Source organism: Aethina tumida, chromosome 4, assembly GCF_024364675.1.
Source record: "Aethina tumida isolate Nest 87 chromosome 4, icAetTumi1.1, whole genome shotgun sequence".
Classification (NCBI taxonomy): Eukaryota; Metazoa; Arthropoda; class Insecta; order Coleoptera; family Nitidulidae; genus Aethina; species Aethina tumida.
The window spans coordinates 3,010,395-3,029,374 of record NC_065438.1 but is presented as its reverse complement, the minus strand read 5'-3'; the positions used below and the strand labels follow the sequence as shown (position 1 = coordinate 3,029,374).

The 18,980-nt window shown below is 34.9% G+C and overlaps 6 protein-coding genes and 1 non-coding gene across 10 annotated transcripts; 5 read left to right on the top strand and 2 right to left on the bottom strand.

The window, feature by feature from the left end:
- Positions 1-654: 654 nt before the first annotated feature.
- Positions 655-4,475, bottom strand: LOC109599540 (transmembrane 9 superfamily member 2). The gene is made up of 6 exons (XM_020015544.2): positions 3,922-4,475; positions 3,297-3,865; positions 2,435-2,741; positions 2,077-2,375; positions 1,854-2,013; positions 655-1,796 (listed from the first exon to the last, which is right to left on the bottom strand). Exons 1-6 carry the CDS (start codon positions 4,036-4,038, stop codon positions 1,293-1,295), a joined length of 1,956 nt encoding a protein of 651 aa, XP_019871103.2. The 5' UTR covers positions 4,039-4,475; the 3' UTR covers positions 655-1,292.
- Positions 4,476-4,728: 253 nt separating this feature from the next.
- On the top strand, positions 4,729-8,623 carry LOC109599541 (apoptotic chromatin condensation inducer in the nucleus). 4 transcript variants are annotated; one of them, XR_002191563.2, is made up of 8 exons: positions 4,730-4,885; positions 5,032-6,679; positions 6,742-7,381; positions 7,439-7,592; positions 7,647-7,818; positions 7,891-8,015; positions 8,073-8,308; positions 8,360-8,623. XR_002191563.2 is itself a non-coding variant. In XM_020015546.2 (7 exons), exons 1-7 carry the CDS (start codon positions 4,883-4,885, stop codon positions 8,205-8,207), a joined length of 2,874 nt encoding a protein of 957 aa, XP_019871105.2. In that variant the 5' UTR covers positions 4,729-4,882; the 3' UTR covers positions 8,208-8,623. The 4 variants fall into 4 exon arrangements, 3 of the variants coding, with proteins under 3 accessions (XP_019871105.2, XP_019871104.2, XP_019871106.2); XM_020015546.2 differs by having other exon boundaries at positions 4,729-4,885; positions 6,745-7,381; positions 8,073-8,623; XM_020015545.2 differs by having other exon boundaries at positions 8,073-8,623.
- A 48-nt stretch (positions 8,624-8,671) lies between these two features.
- Positions 8,672-11,884, bottom strand: LOC109599532 (uncharacterized). Its single transcript, XM_020015536.2, has 7 exons — positions 11,672-11,884; positions 10,759-11,076; positions 10,413-10,701; positions 10,102-10,359; positions 9,882-10,044; positions 9,613-9,828; positions 8,672-9,486 (listed from the first exon to the last, which is right to left on the bottom strand). The coding sequence occupies exons 1-7, from the start codon at positions 11,696-11,698 to the stop codon at positions 9,459-9,461; spliced, it is 1,299 nt and encodes a 432-aa protein (XP_019871095.1). The 5' UTR covers positions 11,699-11,884; the 3' UTR covers positions 8,672-9,458.
- Positions 11,885-12,000: 116 nt separating this feature from the next.
- LOC109599539 (39S ribosomal protein L10, mitochondrial) lies at positions 12,001-12,914 on the top strand. The gene is made up of 2 exons (XM_020015543.2): positions 12,001-12,110; positions 12,162-12,914. The coding sequence occupies exons 1-2, from the start codon at positions 12,089-12,091 to the stop codon at positions 12,875-12,877; spliced, it is 738 nt and encodes a 245-aa protein (XP_019871102.2). The 5' UTR covers positions 12,001-12,088; the 3' UTR covers positions 12,878-12,914.
- A 322-nt stretch (positions 12,915-13,236) lies between these two features.
- LOC109599537 (lysosomal thioesterase PPT2 homolog) lies at positions 13,237-14,828 on the top strand. Its single transcript, XM_020015540.2, has 4 exons — positions 13,237-13,543; positions 13,593-13,842; positions 13,897-14,170; positions 14,390-14,828. Exons 1-4 carry the CDS (start codon positions 13,409-13,411, stop codon positions 14,586-14,588), a joined length of 858 nt encoding a protein of 285 aa, XP_019871099.1. The 5' UTR covers positions 13,237-13,408; the 3' UTR covers positions 14,589-14,828.
- A 450-nt stretch (positions 14,829-15,278) lies between these two features.
- LOC109599538 (uncharacterized) lies at positions 15,279-18,815 on the top strand. Its single transcript, XM_020015541.2, has 4 exons — positions 15,279-16,001; positions 16,706-17,146; positions 18,110-18,248; positions 18,301-18,815. The coding sequence occupies exons 1-4, from the start codon at positions 15,810-15,812 to the stop codon at positions 18,597-18,599; spliced, it is 1,071 nt and encodes a 356-aa protein (XP_019871100.2). The 5' UTR covers positions 15,279-15,809; the 3' UTR covers positions 18,600-18,815.
- Positions 18,004-18,076, top strand: Trnav-uac (transfer RNA valine (anticodon UAC)). The gene has a single exon. It is a non-coding gene; the product is annotated as a tRNA-Val (tRNA).
- Positions 18,816-18,980: the final 165 nt, after the last annotated feature.

Sequence of the window (18,980 nt, the reverse complement as noted above, 5' to 3'; positions counted from 1 at the left end):
GGACAAAATTATAGATTACTTTTAATTAAATTAATTAATTATTTAATTATTGGTCGAAGTAAAACTGTAAGAAAAATTATAATTCGGCGTTACCATGATCGAGAGAAATAAGAAGAGATGACTAAGAGTATAGGGCTAAATAAGTCGTTTCAAAAGAATTTTACTATTACTTAAATGAATTATTAAAATTATGTTAAAAAGTAACTTAAAAAATAATTTATTTTCAGATTATTTAATTTTGTAACAAAATGTTAATGAAAAATTTTGGTAATCTCGATAATTGTTTTAAATTAACTTTATACGATTGTTGTGAATAAATATAATTTATTTTTTACAATACTTACCTTTAATTCAACATATTCTTCTGCTTAATTTTTATTTATATATTTTTAATTAGTAATTGGCAAATTTAATTAAAGCAAATTAATTAGCAAAATTTACTATTTTAGATTATATTACGTTTCGAGTATTTTTTAGTTTTGTATTACGTAATTCCATTGTCAATCGTTTATGAGTAACATTGCCGGTTTCAATGTAACGCACACAATTAATTCAGAAAAACAATTGAATTGAAATGTGTTCACGCAAAATCGTGCTAAATCAATAGAATTTAATAAACCTTGAGGATAAAGTGGAAGTTTCAAATGACACGACTAAAAATTTGCAACTCTATTAAATAAAAGATTAAGTACAATTTGTAATTTTAATCAAGTCGTTATGATTGTGCAATGTTTATTGTCAAAGGAATAGAATATAATAACAGTTACAGTATGATATTTAGATAAAATAAATCATTAATTTACAATAGAATTTATTCTATTTTACAAATGAAATCACACACATTTTTTATGTATACATGGATTTCCTATTTATAGATTTTTTAATCTTACATAATAAATATAAAATAATCAAAGTACACAATTTTTAATTGCACTGGTAAAAAGATTATAATAATTGTAATACTAAAATAAATTGTATAAAGGAAACTGTGCCAATCTGTTTTTGATTATTTACACATACAATTTCGGATCTTTATATAAAAAAAAATCATGACCTGATTGTTATGTACACAACTCCAAATACTGACAATAATAGGCAACTTTCGACGAATTTGTTTAGTTAGGTGAAATTATAATATAAATTACTAACTTAATAATTATTTGGTATATATACAAAAATTTAGTTGGGTGTTTTCATTGTTAGTAGTGGCTTAAATTCGCAATAGCGAAAATAAGTCAAAAATAATCAGTCACAGTTTATGTACAAAAATAGAACTCGACCCCAACCGAGGTTTAGTCGACTTTGACCACACTGTATATCTTCCTGATGAACCAGAAGCAAGCAAAGAAGCCTATCGTGCCAGTAAGGAGGTTGAACAAAAACACCATGATCAGGGTGTAACCAAAGTAGAGGAAGGCGGAGGCCGCATCCTCGATTTGGAGCTTGGTGTAGAAGTAGTGGCAACAGTACAGGAACAAGTAAACTGCCGTGAAGCCCGACGTCAAATACGACCGCCACCACCAGTGATAATCCTCAGCACATAAGTGGAAGTAACACAAAAGCACCGTGGTTTCTGCGCATGTGATGACAAGGATAATGAAAACCAGGAAAAGGAACCCAAACATGTAGTACATCTGGTAGGACCAGATCGAGTTCAGGATGAAAAAGAGCTGGATGAAGATGCAGCCGAAGGGCAGGACGCCGCCCATCACAATTCCTGGTATCGGCTTCGTGTAGATCGACTGTTCCGGTATGAGTCTTGGTATTTGGTTGGTCCGCACCGGGTGCTCCAAAGCCTTAAACACGAAACGGTAATCAAATATGACATAAATATCGCAGAAATTGATACTTACTCGTTTCCTAAAGCCGAAGAAGGCACCCACGAAGGTGAGCGGCACCGAAACCAAGAGCCACAACGCCAACAGCCCCAACAGGGTGGTGAAGGGCACAGCTGCCGAACTTCCCTTGCCCCACAGAACAAGATTCATTATGAAGAACAACCCAAACACGATCCTGCAAGATAAACATAGTGTTGAACAATTTCCTCAGCACATAACTAACATAATTAGGACTTACCCGGAGCTAAGCATGGAAGTAAGAAGGAGGTTGGACTTCCACTTCTCACCACCGAAACTCTTGTAGATCCTGGCCGAAACGTATCCAGCTGGGGAGCCCAACAACACGTACAGGACAATGGCGCAGGTCATCAACGCACCTCGATTGGCAGGACTCAGGAAACCCAGACAGGCGAAGGCCAAGGTGACGACAGTCATGCACAAGACCTGGACGCCGGACCCAAGCAATACGGAGAGGAGCATGCCCTTCCGAGGAGGCCGGAACACATCCCCATGAACCAGTTTCCAACCAAACTCCTCCTGTTTAATTAACAAAACAATTATTTGTCACATATTTGATGGTTTCAGGGTGATAGTACCTGTGCGTCCTCGCCGTTGTCTATTTGGTTATACCTAGCGATATCCTTGTGCAAAGTCCTGAGAAGGATCATCGCCAACATGCCGCTCAGGAACAACACGATCACCAGAGAGTTCAGAATGCTGAACCACTGGATGTTGGTGTGTGGCATGGATTCCAGGATGTAGTCCCAACGTGACGACCATTTCACAGTGTTATCCTGGACGAACGTCACTGAGTACGTGTAGGTTATCGAGAATTTCTCTTTCTTTTTTAGGTCCTTCATCGGAAGGCTCAGCGGTTTCGGATTTGGATTGCTGCATGGTTTACTGCAACAATAAAAATTATATTGAGTTATGATTAAATTTGCTTTGTGAAACAGAAAATAATACTTAATATACTTGTAATTTGTCTAATAAATTTATATTTCATTTCTATTGTAAAATAGAATAACAAAACGTCATGATTTTAATATTTAGAAAAATAAATATTAATTTATTAGATAAAAAAATCAATATAACACCACTTAAATTTGTAATTTCTTTAATTGATCATTAAATATTTACATACTTTTTTTATAAATATTTAATCAATTTTAAGCACTTGGCAAGTAATGATAACATTTTCAGGGCTATTGTTACGACATTTGAATCTGTAATTCTTATTATTGTTTTCAGCCAAACAATGATTGTTTGTTGGTTGGTTGTAAAACAATTTGATACTGATTATCTTTATTGAATCACTTCTAGATATAAGATTACAATAATTGATTGTAAATCTTAATTCATATTTCTAATTACTTATATTTAACAAAAAATAATAATTGAACTGGCCTCTTTATTTACACAGATATGGTGAATTAAGATAAGATAAAGCCTACTTACTCTTCATGGTCAATGGATCTGGGAACAACTTTTACTGATATAATCCTTCCACCATTTTCCCTGAAACTGGATCCCCAATCTTCATCCACCCCTGAGTGATATGTTACCCTCAAATCAACATGATTGTAAATGTAATATTTTTCTTGCCCATCCTCTGTGTTAACCTGATCTATACAATTTGCCCTGTTTTTCTTTGTGTAACAACCCATTTGGAAGCCAGTCTGGCAATATTGTTTGCTTTCATCTGTCTGATAACAATATGTAACAGGCATGTTATCCATGATCCAATGATGATGGTAGTTTAGGCTGATGCCCTTACGTAAAACACTCAGTAAGTGGTTTTTGGAGTTGTCATACTCCTTTGTACAGACAACCTCACAAGAGACATTCTTCATAAAATCAACTTTATAAGGTGAAGGCCTGATTCTCTCCCCAAACACGACCTGTCCCAAGTTTTCCACTGGGGATTTTTCTTCATCATTTGGTAAACAGAAGTCAAAGTGATTGTATTCGTATGGAATGACTGATTCTTCGCTGTTTAATCGGTTGACAAAGAGCTCAACAGTTTTCTGGAAAATCAATTGTTTATTTATAAAACTGTCAAGTTAAAGCGTCTTTTATTTACCTTGCACTTGCTTTCTTCGTCCTTGCAGTAGTTAACTGGCGCAAGACCCGGCAAATAAAATGCACGGACGGTGAGGACAATGGAGCAAAGACAAAAATAAACGGAAACTGTGTTCATTTTGGCTTTAATTTCGACATAAACTCAAGTTGTTCGGCATGCACATCGGTTTTTACTTAAAAAATACACGTAGCCTGACAGTAAACGTCACCAAGTTGTGGCCGATAAACAATGCGGCAAGTTGGTCACTCTACGGGCACCGGTTTCTAGCGCTAAAAATTATTTGGCACCAAAACAGTTTGCTTGCGTCCTGCGGGTGTGTTTTTTGGAAGAAAATCTTTCGGGGAAAACGCACACGAACCGCACTTATTTATTTTTCCATGTTCTTTTGTCAGTGCGCATGAATTGTCGTGTTTGAGATTTGTCATTTTTCAGTTGCCACCCATAAAATTGTAGCGCACCCTTTTCAGGTTTCAGGCGCATTTAATTAATGTTTTTTGTTATTTTGAATCATGAATTTTGTGGTTCTGCGTTTTAGTGGGGGTGAGTTTAGGTCCTGAGCATTTGGTTTTCAACGCTCTTAATTGCGACGTTGCCGTTATCAGCAAAAATATATTATTATTACACAAATTATTTAAGAATTGAATAAAACGAGACTCATAAAGCAATAACTGAACAATTTTACACATTTTTTAGAAAGTTAAAGATACATTTTTCATATTTTAATAGTTTTCGTTACTCAATTGGGGCGTTAAGCATAACGTGGCAACGTCACCACTCAAGTCGTACTCAGTAATGTTTATTTTTAATAGTTTTCGGTTGGTACACCTTAAACTGAATTTAATCTGTTTTCTGTTTTATTGTACGCATGACAGATGCGGTCAGAAAATTTTTCAGTTTGTATTGAAAAGATATTAATTCCAGATTTAATAGGTATAACCTTGTAAATTACCTAAAATAATTAATGGTAGGTACAAACAACAGATGTATAAAACGCTCTTTTCTCTTAAAATGTCCAAAGCATTCTAAGGCTTTAATGGCGTCTAGTGATTGATTGACCCTAACCTACAAACAGTACCGCAGTTAAATAATTTCGTATTTTCGCTTTTCAAGATGCGTCGTAAGAGCACTAGAGGTGGCAAAAAATCGCCAGTAAAGACCGAGCCATCGAAAAATGGACGCCGCAGCACAAGAAACGCTCGCCGTTCGGTGTCCAAGTCGGACGACGAGAGCGAAACGGAAGTTCCTCAAGATGTCGAAGAAACTAAAAGTACACAGTCCGATTACGAGTCGGACGAAGGCAAAAGTGAAGTGACAACGTCTAGGAGATCAGCGAGAAGCAAGAGACCTTACTTAAAATACACTGAATCATCAGATGAGGAGTCTACAACCTCCACTAAGTCAAAAGGTAGGAGATCCGCGTCAGTTAAGTCGGCAGACGTCGACTTTGACGGCCCGGAAGGGGGCACTAAGTCCCGCAGGGGCAGGAAGTCAAAGAAATCTGAGACTGAACCAGCTACGCCTAGTGTTAAAAGAACAAGGGGGCGGGGACGCATATCCCCATTAAGAGAGGAGTCTGATAATGAGGAAAACAAGGAGGAGGGAAAAGGTAAGTCTAAAAGTAAAAAATCAGACATGTCTTCAAATATCCAACCGGAAACAGAAACATATAGTGAAATTTCCACGCAGGTGACGCCTCAGTCACCCTCTAGTGTACATTGTACAAATATTGAAAGTGAACAAAGTGAATGTCAGCCAGAAAAAATTGAATGTGACATAGAGAAAAGTAAAGATGAAGATAAAGAGACAATTGTAAAGAGTGATAGTGAAGAAAAATCTAAACACAAAGAACCAGCTACAGATTCTGTTGATTCAGAAAGCAATATTGAATCATCTGAGGTTTCACAAGAAACAACATATGATCAAGGTGATAATTCATCAGATAAAAAATCTGAAACTGAGTCAGTTATTGTTGAAAAATCTCTCATACCTGCCAATGATGACAAATCAGAAAGTAATAATTCATCAACCCAAGATGAAACAGCAAATCCAGAACAAGATGAAACAGAAAATGTATGTGAGGAACCACATACTCCTCTTGACAATGGGGAACCTAAAAATGATCAGTTACCAAAGGTGCAAGAAGAGCAGGTGATTGAACCTGAGTTACCTAAGGAGCAAGAAAAATCCCCAGTTGAGCCTGTTTCTGAATCACCAGTTGAGCCTGTTTCTGAATCACCAGTTGAGCCTGTTTCTGAATCAGCAGTTAAGCCTGTAACTGAATCAGCAGTTAAGCCTGTAACTGAATCAGCAGTTGAGCCAGTTTCTGAATCAGCAGTTGAGCCAGTTTCTGAGTCAGCTGTTGAGCCAGTTTCTGAATCAAAGAGTGAAGAAAAAGTTGTATCACAAGAAGAAACCACAACAGACAGTGGTGTAACTAAACCCAGTGAGCAGGTTTCTGAAACTCCTTCAGAACCAAAAGACACTGAAGTAACCACACCAGAGCCAGCAGAAACGAAGCAGCAAGTACCAGATGAAGCAAATGTAGAGGCAACTGAACCTGATCAGCAAAACGAGGCGCCCAATTCAAGTCATGAAGAAGTTGAAGTGAAAAATGAGGCTGAAACGGGCGCAGTTAAAGATAAACTATCTGACACAAAAGACAAAGATGTTCCTAAGACTGAAAAACCTTCAGAAGTTCCTGCGAAAGTTGAGCTTACCAGGAAAAGGAAATCTGAGGAACTCCAAGAGGCGCCTCAAGGTAATTTATCTTCAAATTTATTCCTTTGAATATTGTTTATTAATATACTTTTATCTCTTTAGCAGACAAGCCTAAGAAGGTCGCCAAAAAAATTAAGCTGGTCCGCAAGACTATCGATTCCACTGCCTCTGACGAATCAAAGGAGCAGACACCTGAAGAGGGGACGAACGTGAAACGTTTTAAATGGAACCACGTGGACTTGTCCAAAGTAAAACCGACAGAAATCCAAAGATTAGATGTGGTGTCACTCAAAGAGGTGTGCCCAGACTTGGAATTTGTTAATGAGAGTGACCTGCAGTTGGAGCCTGTCTCCAGGCGAGACAGTCAACATTCCGAAGGTCGGTCGAGGAAGATCAGCGAGAGGCGGGAATCCGATCAAAAATCCGATTCGTCCGAGAAATACATCGTGGAAGCTGAGAGTGAGGAGGTCAATGGGGCTGAGTCAATAGTAGTGGACAAGAATATAATAGCGATGAACAGGAAAATTAGCATTGTGGATGACACGGCGAGTAAACTGAAACCGCCGCCGAGTCCGGCCAAAAATCCACCCAGCGAAGTCTTGTACATCTCCAATTTGGTCAGGCCCTTCACGTTGAAGGCTCTCAAGGAGCTGCTGGAGCGTACGGGCAAGATTGTCGAGGAGAAGGGCTTTTGGACTGATAAAATTAAGTCTAAGTGCATCGTTCGATATGAAAAACAAGAGTAAGTTATTGTAAATTGCCTAAATTAACTTGGGTACTAAATTTTATGTGCTTACAGAGACGCAGAGGCAACTAGGAACGCGTTGCATGGCGTACATTGGCCGATAGGCAATGGTAAAAAATTGATAATCGAATATTCAACTGTGGAAGAACTGGAGAAGTCATTGAATCCTCCAGCGATACCAGTATCAGTGCCTGAAAAGGAAAATAAGGTAATTTACTCCAAAATAAATTGACTATGTGAAATTAATTAAGATAATTTTTAGGAGCCACAAGAGGAAGTCAAGTCAAAAGATCACGACAAAGATCGAGATGAGGAGAAGAGGAGGAAAAGTCGTGAAGAGCATGTTCGAGAACGAGACTCTGGCAAGCAGGAGCGTAAGAGTTCACGCAGCAGAGAAAGAAGACATAGCAAACGATCTGCCAGCCCTCATGACAGTAAGTATCAGTTATTAAGAATAATATTAATAAATTAAAAAAGTCAATTATTAATATCATGCTTATTTTCAGACTACACGAGCAGAAAACATCAAAAAAGCGAAGAAGAACCGTTCCAAATGAAGCTAATGGATGATCTGTTCCTTAAAACAAAGACGACACCCAGTATCTATTGGCAACCCCTCTCTCCTGAAGAGGTAAATTATAATTAAATGCTTAAAGTAAACATGTATTAATGTGTGACATATTTTCAGATATCAATGAAGCAACAACAGCGGCAAATTAGAATGGAAGAGCACAAACGCCGCATGGAAGAAAACCAGAATAACCGAGAGAGAATCGGAAGAGACCGAAGGGGAGGCGGTTCCTCCTACCGACGTCGTTATTAACTTTTACTCACGTCATTTGTGACAATTTACATTCATTATTTCAGGCTTTCCACCTTTCCCAAACACATCTCACCACAGTGTGATTGGTTTTTAATTTGCATGTGAGCTTTTCTCCCCCAGTAGTTATCCCGATCATTCTTTTTTATTTTCAGAGCCTTTTAACCGTTTAATTTTGGATAGTTTTCCATTCTCTTGGTGTGAATGGCGAAGGATGTTTTGTGGTGTTCCTAATTTTTAGAATGCGCAGATCCAAAAACGTTTAGTTACAGGATTTTTGAAGCGGAGGTGTTTTACGTATTCGGACCAGTGCTGCAGTTTTGTTTAAAACGTAAATCTTGATGCTGGTGTCTCGTCGCATCGATAAATTAGAATTGTAATATACTATAAGTATTAAATCAGTTTACAAATTCCACAAATGAGTTTTATTAATCCAACAAGGGTAATTTTGAGTAAAACGCTTGTCATCTAATAAATATTTTATTAGTTAAGTTAAACATTTGTTTCATAAGACCATTGTCGCCAAAATGGAATGAAAAAGTGCATAGAAATTTTATTGGGAACATTTGACACATCGAATCTGCAATATTTTATATAGAAATTTTATGCTGAAAAAGAAGTTGGATACTTATGTTAGAAAAGTACAGTTAATCCACCCGTCAGTGACGAACAGGAACGTTTTGAAGCTAAAGATAACTCTGATTTAACTAAATAAAGGCACAACTGACCGCTAATCTAATCTAAAGTTAAATCTCCACCCAAAAAATACAAAATCGTTTTGGTGTTTAAGCAAAAACGATTGTTTTTGAGGCAAAGAATTATTAAGCTAATTTTAAACTAACAATCTATTTGGTCTTTAAATAAAAATAAATAAATACAAGACTGGTGGGGTGTACAATTTTTGTAAATTAAATATTGTACGCCCTTTTAATCAACTGAACAAGCAGTTATTAATTAACTAATTAGTAACACTAAATTGTTCTATCGTTGCAAAATTTAATCAAGCTTGTACTACAAGAAGATGCTAAAGTCATTAATATTATTAATTAAATCAGTAGCAAGCCCAAGCCTATTACTACAGGATTTTGTTAATATAAAATCTACATTTTTTCTACACCTAGTACTAAGGTAAATTCATTGGATCTGCCACCAATTGTTTTCTTTAGCATCTTTTTACTTGACTAGACTAATTTATCTACAATGGAAAGTTGATTGGTGTAATGACGGACTGGTATAGAAAATAGTTCTTCATTCTCACAAACGAGTGGTTCGATTGTAGCAACTACGGACACAATTTAAGTTTAAGTTAATATTTATAATTAAAACACATACTATTATATTCAAATTATATTTATATATAATTATTTTTGGCGTTGTTAAAACAAAAAAATAATTAATTAAGACTTACCTTTCAAGAAGCCTCCTCTTAAGATCTGGAGGGTACGTCACATAGATATACTCATTGTCCTTATCCGGAGCTAAATAATAGTCCTCAGTGTAAACTTGATGTGCATCAGTGTTGGGGTGACCGTGGACACCTTGCATGTCGGGCCTCAGTAAATGGGCTGGCGAAGGGGTCGACCTGTCTGTCATGCTGGCACTTGTCACACTCACATCGTCCGTACTAGCAGAAAATCTGTATAATAGAAGCGGTGAAGGACAAAACTAGGTACTTACTCAAACAGAACCCAAATAACGTAGTAACACAGACATATCCCGAGTGACATGACCATTATTATCATGCAAAGGAGCCCCCAGGGGAAACTTCTAATATCAGTCTGGGAGTCCTCCCAGTATCTATCGCAAGTCAGGTACCAACACACAGCCCGGTTTAATTCGTCTGAAATTAAACACTTTAGTACGTGCTGTATGAACCATCAATTGATTAGATAGAAACCTTCGACTTCCTTGAAGTCCTTTACTGAAAGCTGGAGGAGCAGACTGGCTATACAGTCTCGCACCAGTATCTCGCACTTGGTCTTGATTTTTTGCAGTTCCTCAGGCTTGCAGTTGGCCTTCAGCTTCTGCAGCTCGGCGATTCGTTGCTGTCTATTGTCGGGGGCGGGCAGTGCTGAGTCCACCAAATCGTTCTGGCACACGTTGTTCGAACTGGCGTTCTGCTGGATTTTGTCGTCCTCACCAGAGCTGCGCTCATCTTAAAATAAATCAACAAATTAATTTTTAATTCATAAAAGGTGGAGGAGGTACCATTGTTGCTGGCAGCATCTGGAGCGTCGGACTTTTGGCATGACTTCTTCGATTTGGGGACGATTTTGAGTGTGTTGTGCAGATGGGGATAGTTGCCGTTCTTGAAGGTGTACTTGGCGACGTCACGGGGTCCGGACGTGGCCAACGCCTTCGAGTATGAGGAGCCCTCGCGCCAGATCTCGATGTCGGTGTTCTCCAAGTCCGGAAACACCGTCTTCGGGTCTTGCGTGATCAGCACGTCGCATCGCATTATGTCGCAGTAATCAGCGAGGCAAACCGCATCCTCAGCCTTAAATAAACACAATAAATTATGTTATGTTAAACATGCTATTGATTTATTAATCACCATATTGATATATCCCTTGTGCCGATTGTCGAAGTGCATGTCGAGGTACTTTTCCTCGAAGAAAGACTTGCCGCAGAGGCCGCAAGTCCATTGGGAGGGTCGGTGTTGGTGTTTCGCCTTCTGTTGTGGTCCGAATATGTCCCGTTGGGGGTGGAAGGGACATTCTAGTGGCAGTTTGACGCGGTATTTGTCCAAGATTGGCGTCCACTTGTTCTGGACGATGCGGCGGACGATACGAGCGTTGTCCCGCGGACAGGAGATCTTGAAGACCGACGGACCGGGCCATGGGATCAGCGACAGCAGGAACAGAGTCAAAACCTAACGTAATATTTTTCTTATTAATTAATTTATTAATTTATAAAAGTACACGAAATATATTAGTTTGTGTCTATGGGACTGAAATTTGGAAGTTATTTAATTTATATTAATTTAATTTAACCATACTTAAATAAAATTTTATTTATGTAATTTAAATTGTATTAATGTATTTTCTACATATAAATTAAATGTAAAAATATTAAATATATATTTTAATTAGATTATTGAATTAAATTACTTTTTTATTATCCTAAATAATTAAATTTATATAATTATATTATATAAACTAAATATAAATGCATTTTTTTTGTTTATTTCACATTTTATTTTTAGTATTATTTAAAGCTTTTTTATGATTTAACATTTAGAATCTGTATTATACCTTAAAATTAATTTAGTAAATAAATATTTCAAAGTCTACAACATAAATTAAATATTAGTGCCATTATATAAAATATTTAACAATACAAAATCAATATTGTGTATTTGAAAAATTAAATATTACATTTTTACTTATAATTTAATTTGTAAATGGGTTAAACCGACACCTTTCTTCAGAACTGATAGTGGCAACGCTTGAGCGAAGAATTCTCACCTGGATATTAAAATAGTTGGACTTCATTCATATCCTTTACTACACACTTGAATGAAAACCATTTATCCTATCTAACATTGCAATGACCATTCTTGGCCAGTTCGATGCTGACGACGTTCGTCTGTCCTTTTGTTGCCAGGCAACGATTGGGTTTACGTACATTTATTGTGCCGTTAAAATAATGTACGACTTGTTCTTTCTTGTATATTTGTACCAAAAATGTCGGTTTACGGCCCCATTTAGTTTACTTTTAGATGTTACAAACCACTTTTCATTTGCGTATTGATTTTTCAAATTTTCCTAATATGCAACCCGTTGTTCACCTTATTGTTACTGTGGTTGCATAATTATCCTAACCTGTTCATAATCACATAACCTCACCAATGCTGCTGTAAAATATTTATAAAAAGGAAAATAATGGCTTTAGCAGCAAGAAAAGGTAACTTTTGACAATTTAAATAATAATATTTTCAGTGTTAATATGTTTTAGGTCTGTGTGAGGTTACTTCCCCTTTGATCCAGTTTAAGAGGTTCAGAGGTAAAATAAACATTCAAAACCCTCGACCTCCGCATTTTGAACGAGCCAAATATCTTGCACTGACAAAGCCGATATTCGTAAGTCCCTATAAAGACAAACCCCTAACAGAATTGTGCAGTGGCCCAGGTTCACAATGGAAGAAAAAAACTGAAGAGAATCCCTTCCAGGAGATCATTGCAGGTGAACTGAAGAAATGGTTGTTTGAGTCACGGTTGGTGGCATTTTTTCACATGAACCCAATGAATGCTGACCAGCAGTTTGATGCATATGTGTTGTTTAAGAAGCAACAGATGCACTATAAGAATTTTGGTCACAAAACTGTTGAATTGGCTGTTAAAAATACACCCTATGAAACAATATTAGACTTTTATGTGTCACATAATATGACTGTGTTCTGCAAAGAACCCAATATTAAAAAACTTCTTCAAATCACCAAGAAGTTTCCACAGTTGATCCTTTTGGCAGGAATTTATGAAGGAAAATTGTTGAGCAAGGATGAGTTGGTGCATTTGAGTACAATTCCTAACTTGGAAAGTGCACAGGCTGGTTTGGTACAGACATTAAACAATGTTGGTGGGCAGTTAGTTAATAAACTTAATAGCCATCAAACCAATTTGGTGTCACAGCTTCAAGCAAGAGTAGATCAGTTGCAGGATGAGAATAAATGATGTAATTAGTTATAGAATATTAAAATTGTTACGAAAATTTATCTTGTTTTTATTTACATTCATTCTTTAATTGAAAAATTTCATATTATATGATAAAACAAAGGATATAAATATTTGTATAACAATTTCTGATTAAATCAAGTAACAAGTGCCTTTACTGAATTTTGTATATACAGTGTGTTTCACATCAGAGACTCTTTAGCAGTTTATACTTAACTTACTTGTATTTGTATAAATGTAAAATAAAAACTTTTGTTTAAAAGCTTGAATATGTGTCTGTGTGGTACAAGATGTGTAATACGAGTTGCCTATATTATGTGATATTTGTTTATTAATATAACAGGTGGCGTTAAGCGTATAACCTTCAAATGATGTGTCCAAAGATTTAAAAACAAAATCAAAACATTCTGTGACAATAGATAAATAAAAATGATAAATAAGCATATTTTTTGTAGTGTAGTGTGAATGAAGACGACGTGTTAATCTAGTGGCATTAATTTTGTTAATTGAAACCAAATAAAACGCTTTAAAATGAAATTTAAGACAATTTTCTTATTGTTTTTTATTAAATTTAACATTGCCAGCTCTTATAAAGCTGTAATTCTTTTGCATGGAATAATGACTGGGTATGAGAGCATGGAGCTGATAAAAGCTAGAATAATTGAGGTAAAACATTGAACGAAAATGAAAGTCATTCTAATTTGATTATTTATAGAAACATCCTGGCACTGTTGTTTACAATCTGCAAGACTTTGGAGGGTGGTCCAGTCTTGACAACATGTGGTATCAAGTCACCAAGTTAAGTGACATTTTGGCCAACATAACATCTGACCATCCTGAAGGGGTCCACTTCCTGGGTTATTCTCAAGGTGCTTTGCTAGGTAGAACTTTACTACAAGCTAATCCTAATCACAAAGTTCAAACTTACATATCATTAAGTGGGCCACAAGCCGGACAATACGGCAGTAAGTATAATTAACAACATTACTTAATAATTTTAACTGACTAAACCCTTCCAGCACAGTTTTTACATCTGTTTTTCCCTGGGGTGGTGCTGGAAACAGCTTATGAGTTGTTTTATTCAAGAGTGGGTCAACACACTTCAGTGGGTAACTATTGGAATGATCCATATCATCAAGCATTGTATTACAATTACTCACAGTATTTGCCTTATGTGAACAATGAGTTACCTTCAACAAAGAGTGATCAGTTTAAAAATGCCTTGACCAAGCTCAAACAACTGGTGCTGATTGGGGGACCAGATGATAATGTGATCACCCCTTGGCAGTCTAGGTGAGATAACTATAAATAAGTTAATTTTATAAAATAATAAATTGTCAGATAAGCAATTTATTGTGTCAATGTTTAATTTATTAATAATTTTTGAATTTTATCAAGTTGTCAATATTTAAACAATTAAAGTTATTCATAATCCTTCGATTGTTTAACTGGCGACTTAAAATAAATTTATATAATGCACTACACTTAAGTAAATAGTTGTCATTATTTTAGTCAATTTGGATATTACAATGGAAACGGAACGGTAATTAACTTAATAGACAGGAACATTTATAAAACGGACAAAATAGGCTTAAAAACCTTAGACGAGGCTGGAAAACTTCGGATAATAACGGTCCCAGGAATTAATCATTTTATGTGGCATTTGAATGTGTCAATTGTGGATAATTATATTTTACCATTCTTGGATTAAATAATGGTCAAACCAAAGGAATTAAAAAAAATACGTATTTGTAAGACCAAAAATTTTGTGATAAAAGATTTTTTAGTTTCAGTTACTTAAGACAAAAAGTGAAATTAGTAATGTAGTATGTAGGGTGTATAAAACCACTTGTTTGCTTGCTTAAGTCTCAAAAATATTTGCAGTAAATATTATTTTATACATAAAAAAATCTCTTATCAATGTGTGTCAAATAAACATATAAAATATCTATCTTATTTGTTTTATTGATTAAAAATTAAAATTTAATGTTTCAAATTGGTCCAAATTTAGTTGAATACTACATTTTATTTTCCAGTTTTGAGTTCAAATTTAAGTTATACTTTACTTCATACACATTAACATTAACTTAGTTAATATTTAATAAGTATCATTTACGACTAAATCCATAAATAGTTATTAATTGTTGTCCCTGAAACATTAAAACTATTTTTGGGCCAGTTATTTAGATCCTCCAGAGATGTGATTAACCACGTTATCTATTTAAACCAAGACTGGTACTAATCTAATTTTTCAATTACCCATTTTATGGCCGCACTTGTTAAGATTTGTTGAGTAAACTGTCAAGTTCATCATTATTATGATTCATTTTTCTAACTTTAAATCGACAACCAGATTAAATTTTGTCTTATAAGTAGTACCTCCAGCGTTAATGTGCTATTTATTAAGGCAAATTTTGGTTTATTTTTGCGCACGCGTTCCTATTATACCATTTATATTTACGTAAATATGCATAAGCCATTAAATACGTAAGTACATCATGTATGTCACACCAGACCTTGCTGCATTAAAATTTGAGCTTTGCTACAAGCAAGTAGGTACGCTTGTTTATGTTCCAAATATTTACAAATCCAAGAATTTCCTGCAGCAAATACCCATTAAAAATTGAAATAGAGTAAACATACAAAAATTCCGCACCATAAAATCAGTAGAAATCGACACCGTTTATCCATGAGTTTATATTTGCAGGAGTTTTAAGTACACGCGCAGATAAGATATTGGAAAAGGTTTTTATTAAGTGAAATGTGTGCATCAATTGAACGTTTTTAATTATCGTTTCATAAACGTGTAAACTAGTAAGCGGACAATACTGGCCTTTTTAATTCACTCTAATTCGGTTAAATTATACATGATTGTTCACTTGTTCAGTCCGTATCATGTGCTAGATTGCGCCGTTGTGTTTTTGTTGACGATATGGAGAAGCAACTTCACAAGTTCTTCAACACTCTGAAGCCTAATGGGGCAGGAGCGAATTCGGGTCAACCGCAGATTGGCTTCAAATTGACTTATTGTGAGAGTGAAAAATTTTTGAAAGTTAAGGTGATCGGTGCGAGACAACTGCCTAACACCTACGGTAGTGTTAAGCCCAAAGGATATTCTGTTAAGGTAAGTAAACTTAATTAATACCTATTCAAATTAATTTTGAAGGGTAAACATCGTTTATCTTTCTATTCAGAAATAATAAATATATAATATATAACATAATTTTTTGTACATATTTAATCTTTGAAAATAATTTTAGTTTTTTGCCTTTTTTTGTAAATTTAGATTATTAATAGTATCATCATAATCTATTTTATAATACAATAATATATTTGTTTTAGTTATTATTAATCCTGTGACATTGTGAGCTTATCTTTCCTGAAATATTAATAATAACTGTTATCTGTCAATGTTATATAATGTAAATAAAATATCTTGATCACGAATATTTTAATAATAAAATGTTTTTTTAACTTATTGGTGAGACAAGGCATTTTTAATTAAATGAAAGTTATAAATCTTATATTTAGGCACTACTAACATTTCTAATTATCTGATTAAATCAATAAGTCCTTGACATATATATAGAATTCAATTTTAATAACAGATTACATTTTTCAATTAGGTATCTTTTCTTAAATAAATATAAAATGAGACCTTTATATTTGAACAATTTCAAATTTTATCCAAAAAATTACAAGTAAATATGTAAATTGAGATTTCCTTATTTGACTAGAGTTTATTTTTATTTGCAAGCACACAATGTATGTTTAATTGACGCATTTTTTATTGTAACAATTACATTACGTAATAATTTCTATTAACAGGTGACTTTATTTCCTGAAAAGGAAAAATTCGATTCCAAAACAGTCACAGACTCGACGCCGATTTTCAATGAGGAATTCACATTCCGCCTCCAATCCTCGAGAATCAAAGATGACCCACTTAAAGACAAATTCATCTCGTTCACCATTTATGCGAACTTGGAAGACGTCAACGAAACGGAAAACAAAAAGCCGACGAATATGCTCAAAAGATTCCTGTCGTTCAACGATCGGGACGTGGGTATGGTGGAGCTGAGAAAGAAGTCGTCCAGATCGGTGCGAAGTAGTTACAGAAACTCGTTGAGCAATAGAAGGACCATCGGGGCTGTGACGTACAAGTTGGAGATCAAGAGTTTTAACCAGGTGATTTCCGGTCAAGAGAAAAGCACTCCTGATGTCTGGAGGCCCATTAAAGAGATTTCCAGTGGGATGATAACGCAATCCGTAAGTGGAAATGGAAATATTTTAGGCTTTTCCATGAGTCAATGTCATTAATGGCATAACTGCGTCAATTGAAGTTAATTGATCAGTGAAAGACGTTTATTTGTATGCTAATAGATTGTCTAGAGTAGCAAACAGTTTGAGGTTGTTCACATGACCCGCATTGTTTAATAATTGAAAGGAGTAATGCAAAGCAGGGGGAATAAATCAATTATTTGCATATAGTACGAGAAAGTATATCAATGTCGTCATCAATTTGTTCTTCAAGAATGTTATGATGATGATGAGGTTTGAGTCTGGTTAGCCTCATTATATATAAAAAACAAAAATAATATTAATGTTTTCAAAAATCGTTTTTCAAGTAGTTTTGAAACGGCAATGTTCGTTTTGTTGGTATTTACAGTTATCTGATTGGCTAGAGGCACGCCTCAGGCCCCCACCATTAAAACAACAGTTCGACCTTAAAGCGCATGCGCGAATGTTGAAACCAAATAGAAATATTCGAGATTTACTTAGGAAAGGAATTAGCGCCAAGAGGCACATTTAAAAGTGCCTCTGGAGAACTGGCGCACGAAATATTCATTGAAGTTTAATATAAAACTGTTTTGTCGGTTAATTATCAATTAATTAATTAATATTATTCTTCTATAGTAATTTATATATTATGTTATATTACATTTTGAAGTATAAAAACATAAAAAATGTATTTTTTAATATGAATGTTAATGCAACAAACCTCACCTAAGTAGTTGCCACTGATTTTAATTAAGTAATAAGTCATTAACATATTACTTTCACAATTTAAGAATAAAACAAGTAAGTTCTTCAGATCATCAAGTTACAGCACATTATAAGATATGGGTTCCGTAGTGTAGCGGTTATCACGTCTGCTTTACACGCAGAAGGTCCCCGGTTCGATCCCGGGCGGAACCACACTTTTTTTATTAAATATTTTTAACTTTTCAGCGTGACGGAACTAAAGGAAGTGTAGAAGTGACTTTCTCGTACGCTTTGAGTGAGGATAGAAACAATGATGTGGTGGAAATAAGCGTCAACAAGTTCAGATGCAGCGTCCAGACGATGCAAGAGCACGAAAGAATTGGAGGTACTCTTTGTTCCATTCTTTACTGTACTGTAATTAACAGTTATAATTGCAGGACAATTATATATTAAAGTGACGGCGTTTGAAAGGGAAGATTTGGTCCAGAAAATGAAGAGTGACAAGTTCGAGCCAACTATAAGTTTAAAACTTGACCCCAGTACCTCAACTCTTAGGGCAAATATTGCTGAATATAATTTAGACTATGTGAAAATACTGATAAGGTTGATGTCCAGGAATGTTTTGGGGAAGAAGGAATTATTAGGCAAAATAGAAATTGACAAGAACAGCGACATTTGGAAGGAAATAGTTTCAAAACCATTGGTGAATATTACCAAGACAATAAACTTCGAATAAAACAGATGGAATAAATTCATATTTATTGTATTTATTGATTGTTAATTATGATATTTATTGTACTTGCTTAATCAGATTGTTTTAGGCTGTGTTGTTGAATAATAACTTATTAAGTGAAACGTTATTAATTCAAGTGTTTAGATAAAGAATTACGATGACTTGTCTCTTTTTAGAAAATTAACTGATGTATTTAAATAAATATATTTTCTAATTCTGTGAACTTAATTTTATTCTATTTTATAAAACTATATTTATTAATTAACCAATTGTAAATTATCAATTTAAATTTTAGTAACTGTTCATTCATACATTTATTTTGCTTTTATGGCTTTATTTTATTTTTAGCCCTCTATGACCATAACTCATGTAATTCTACGCTTA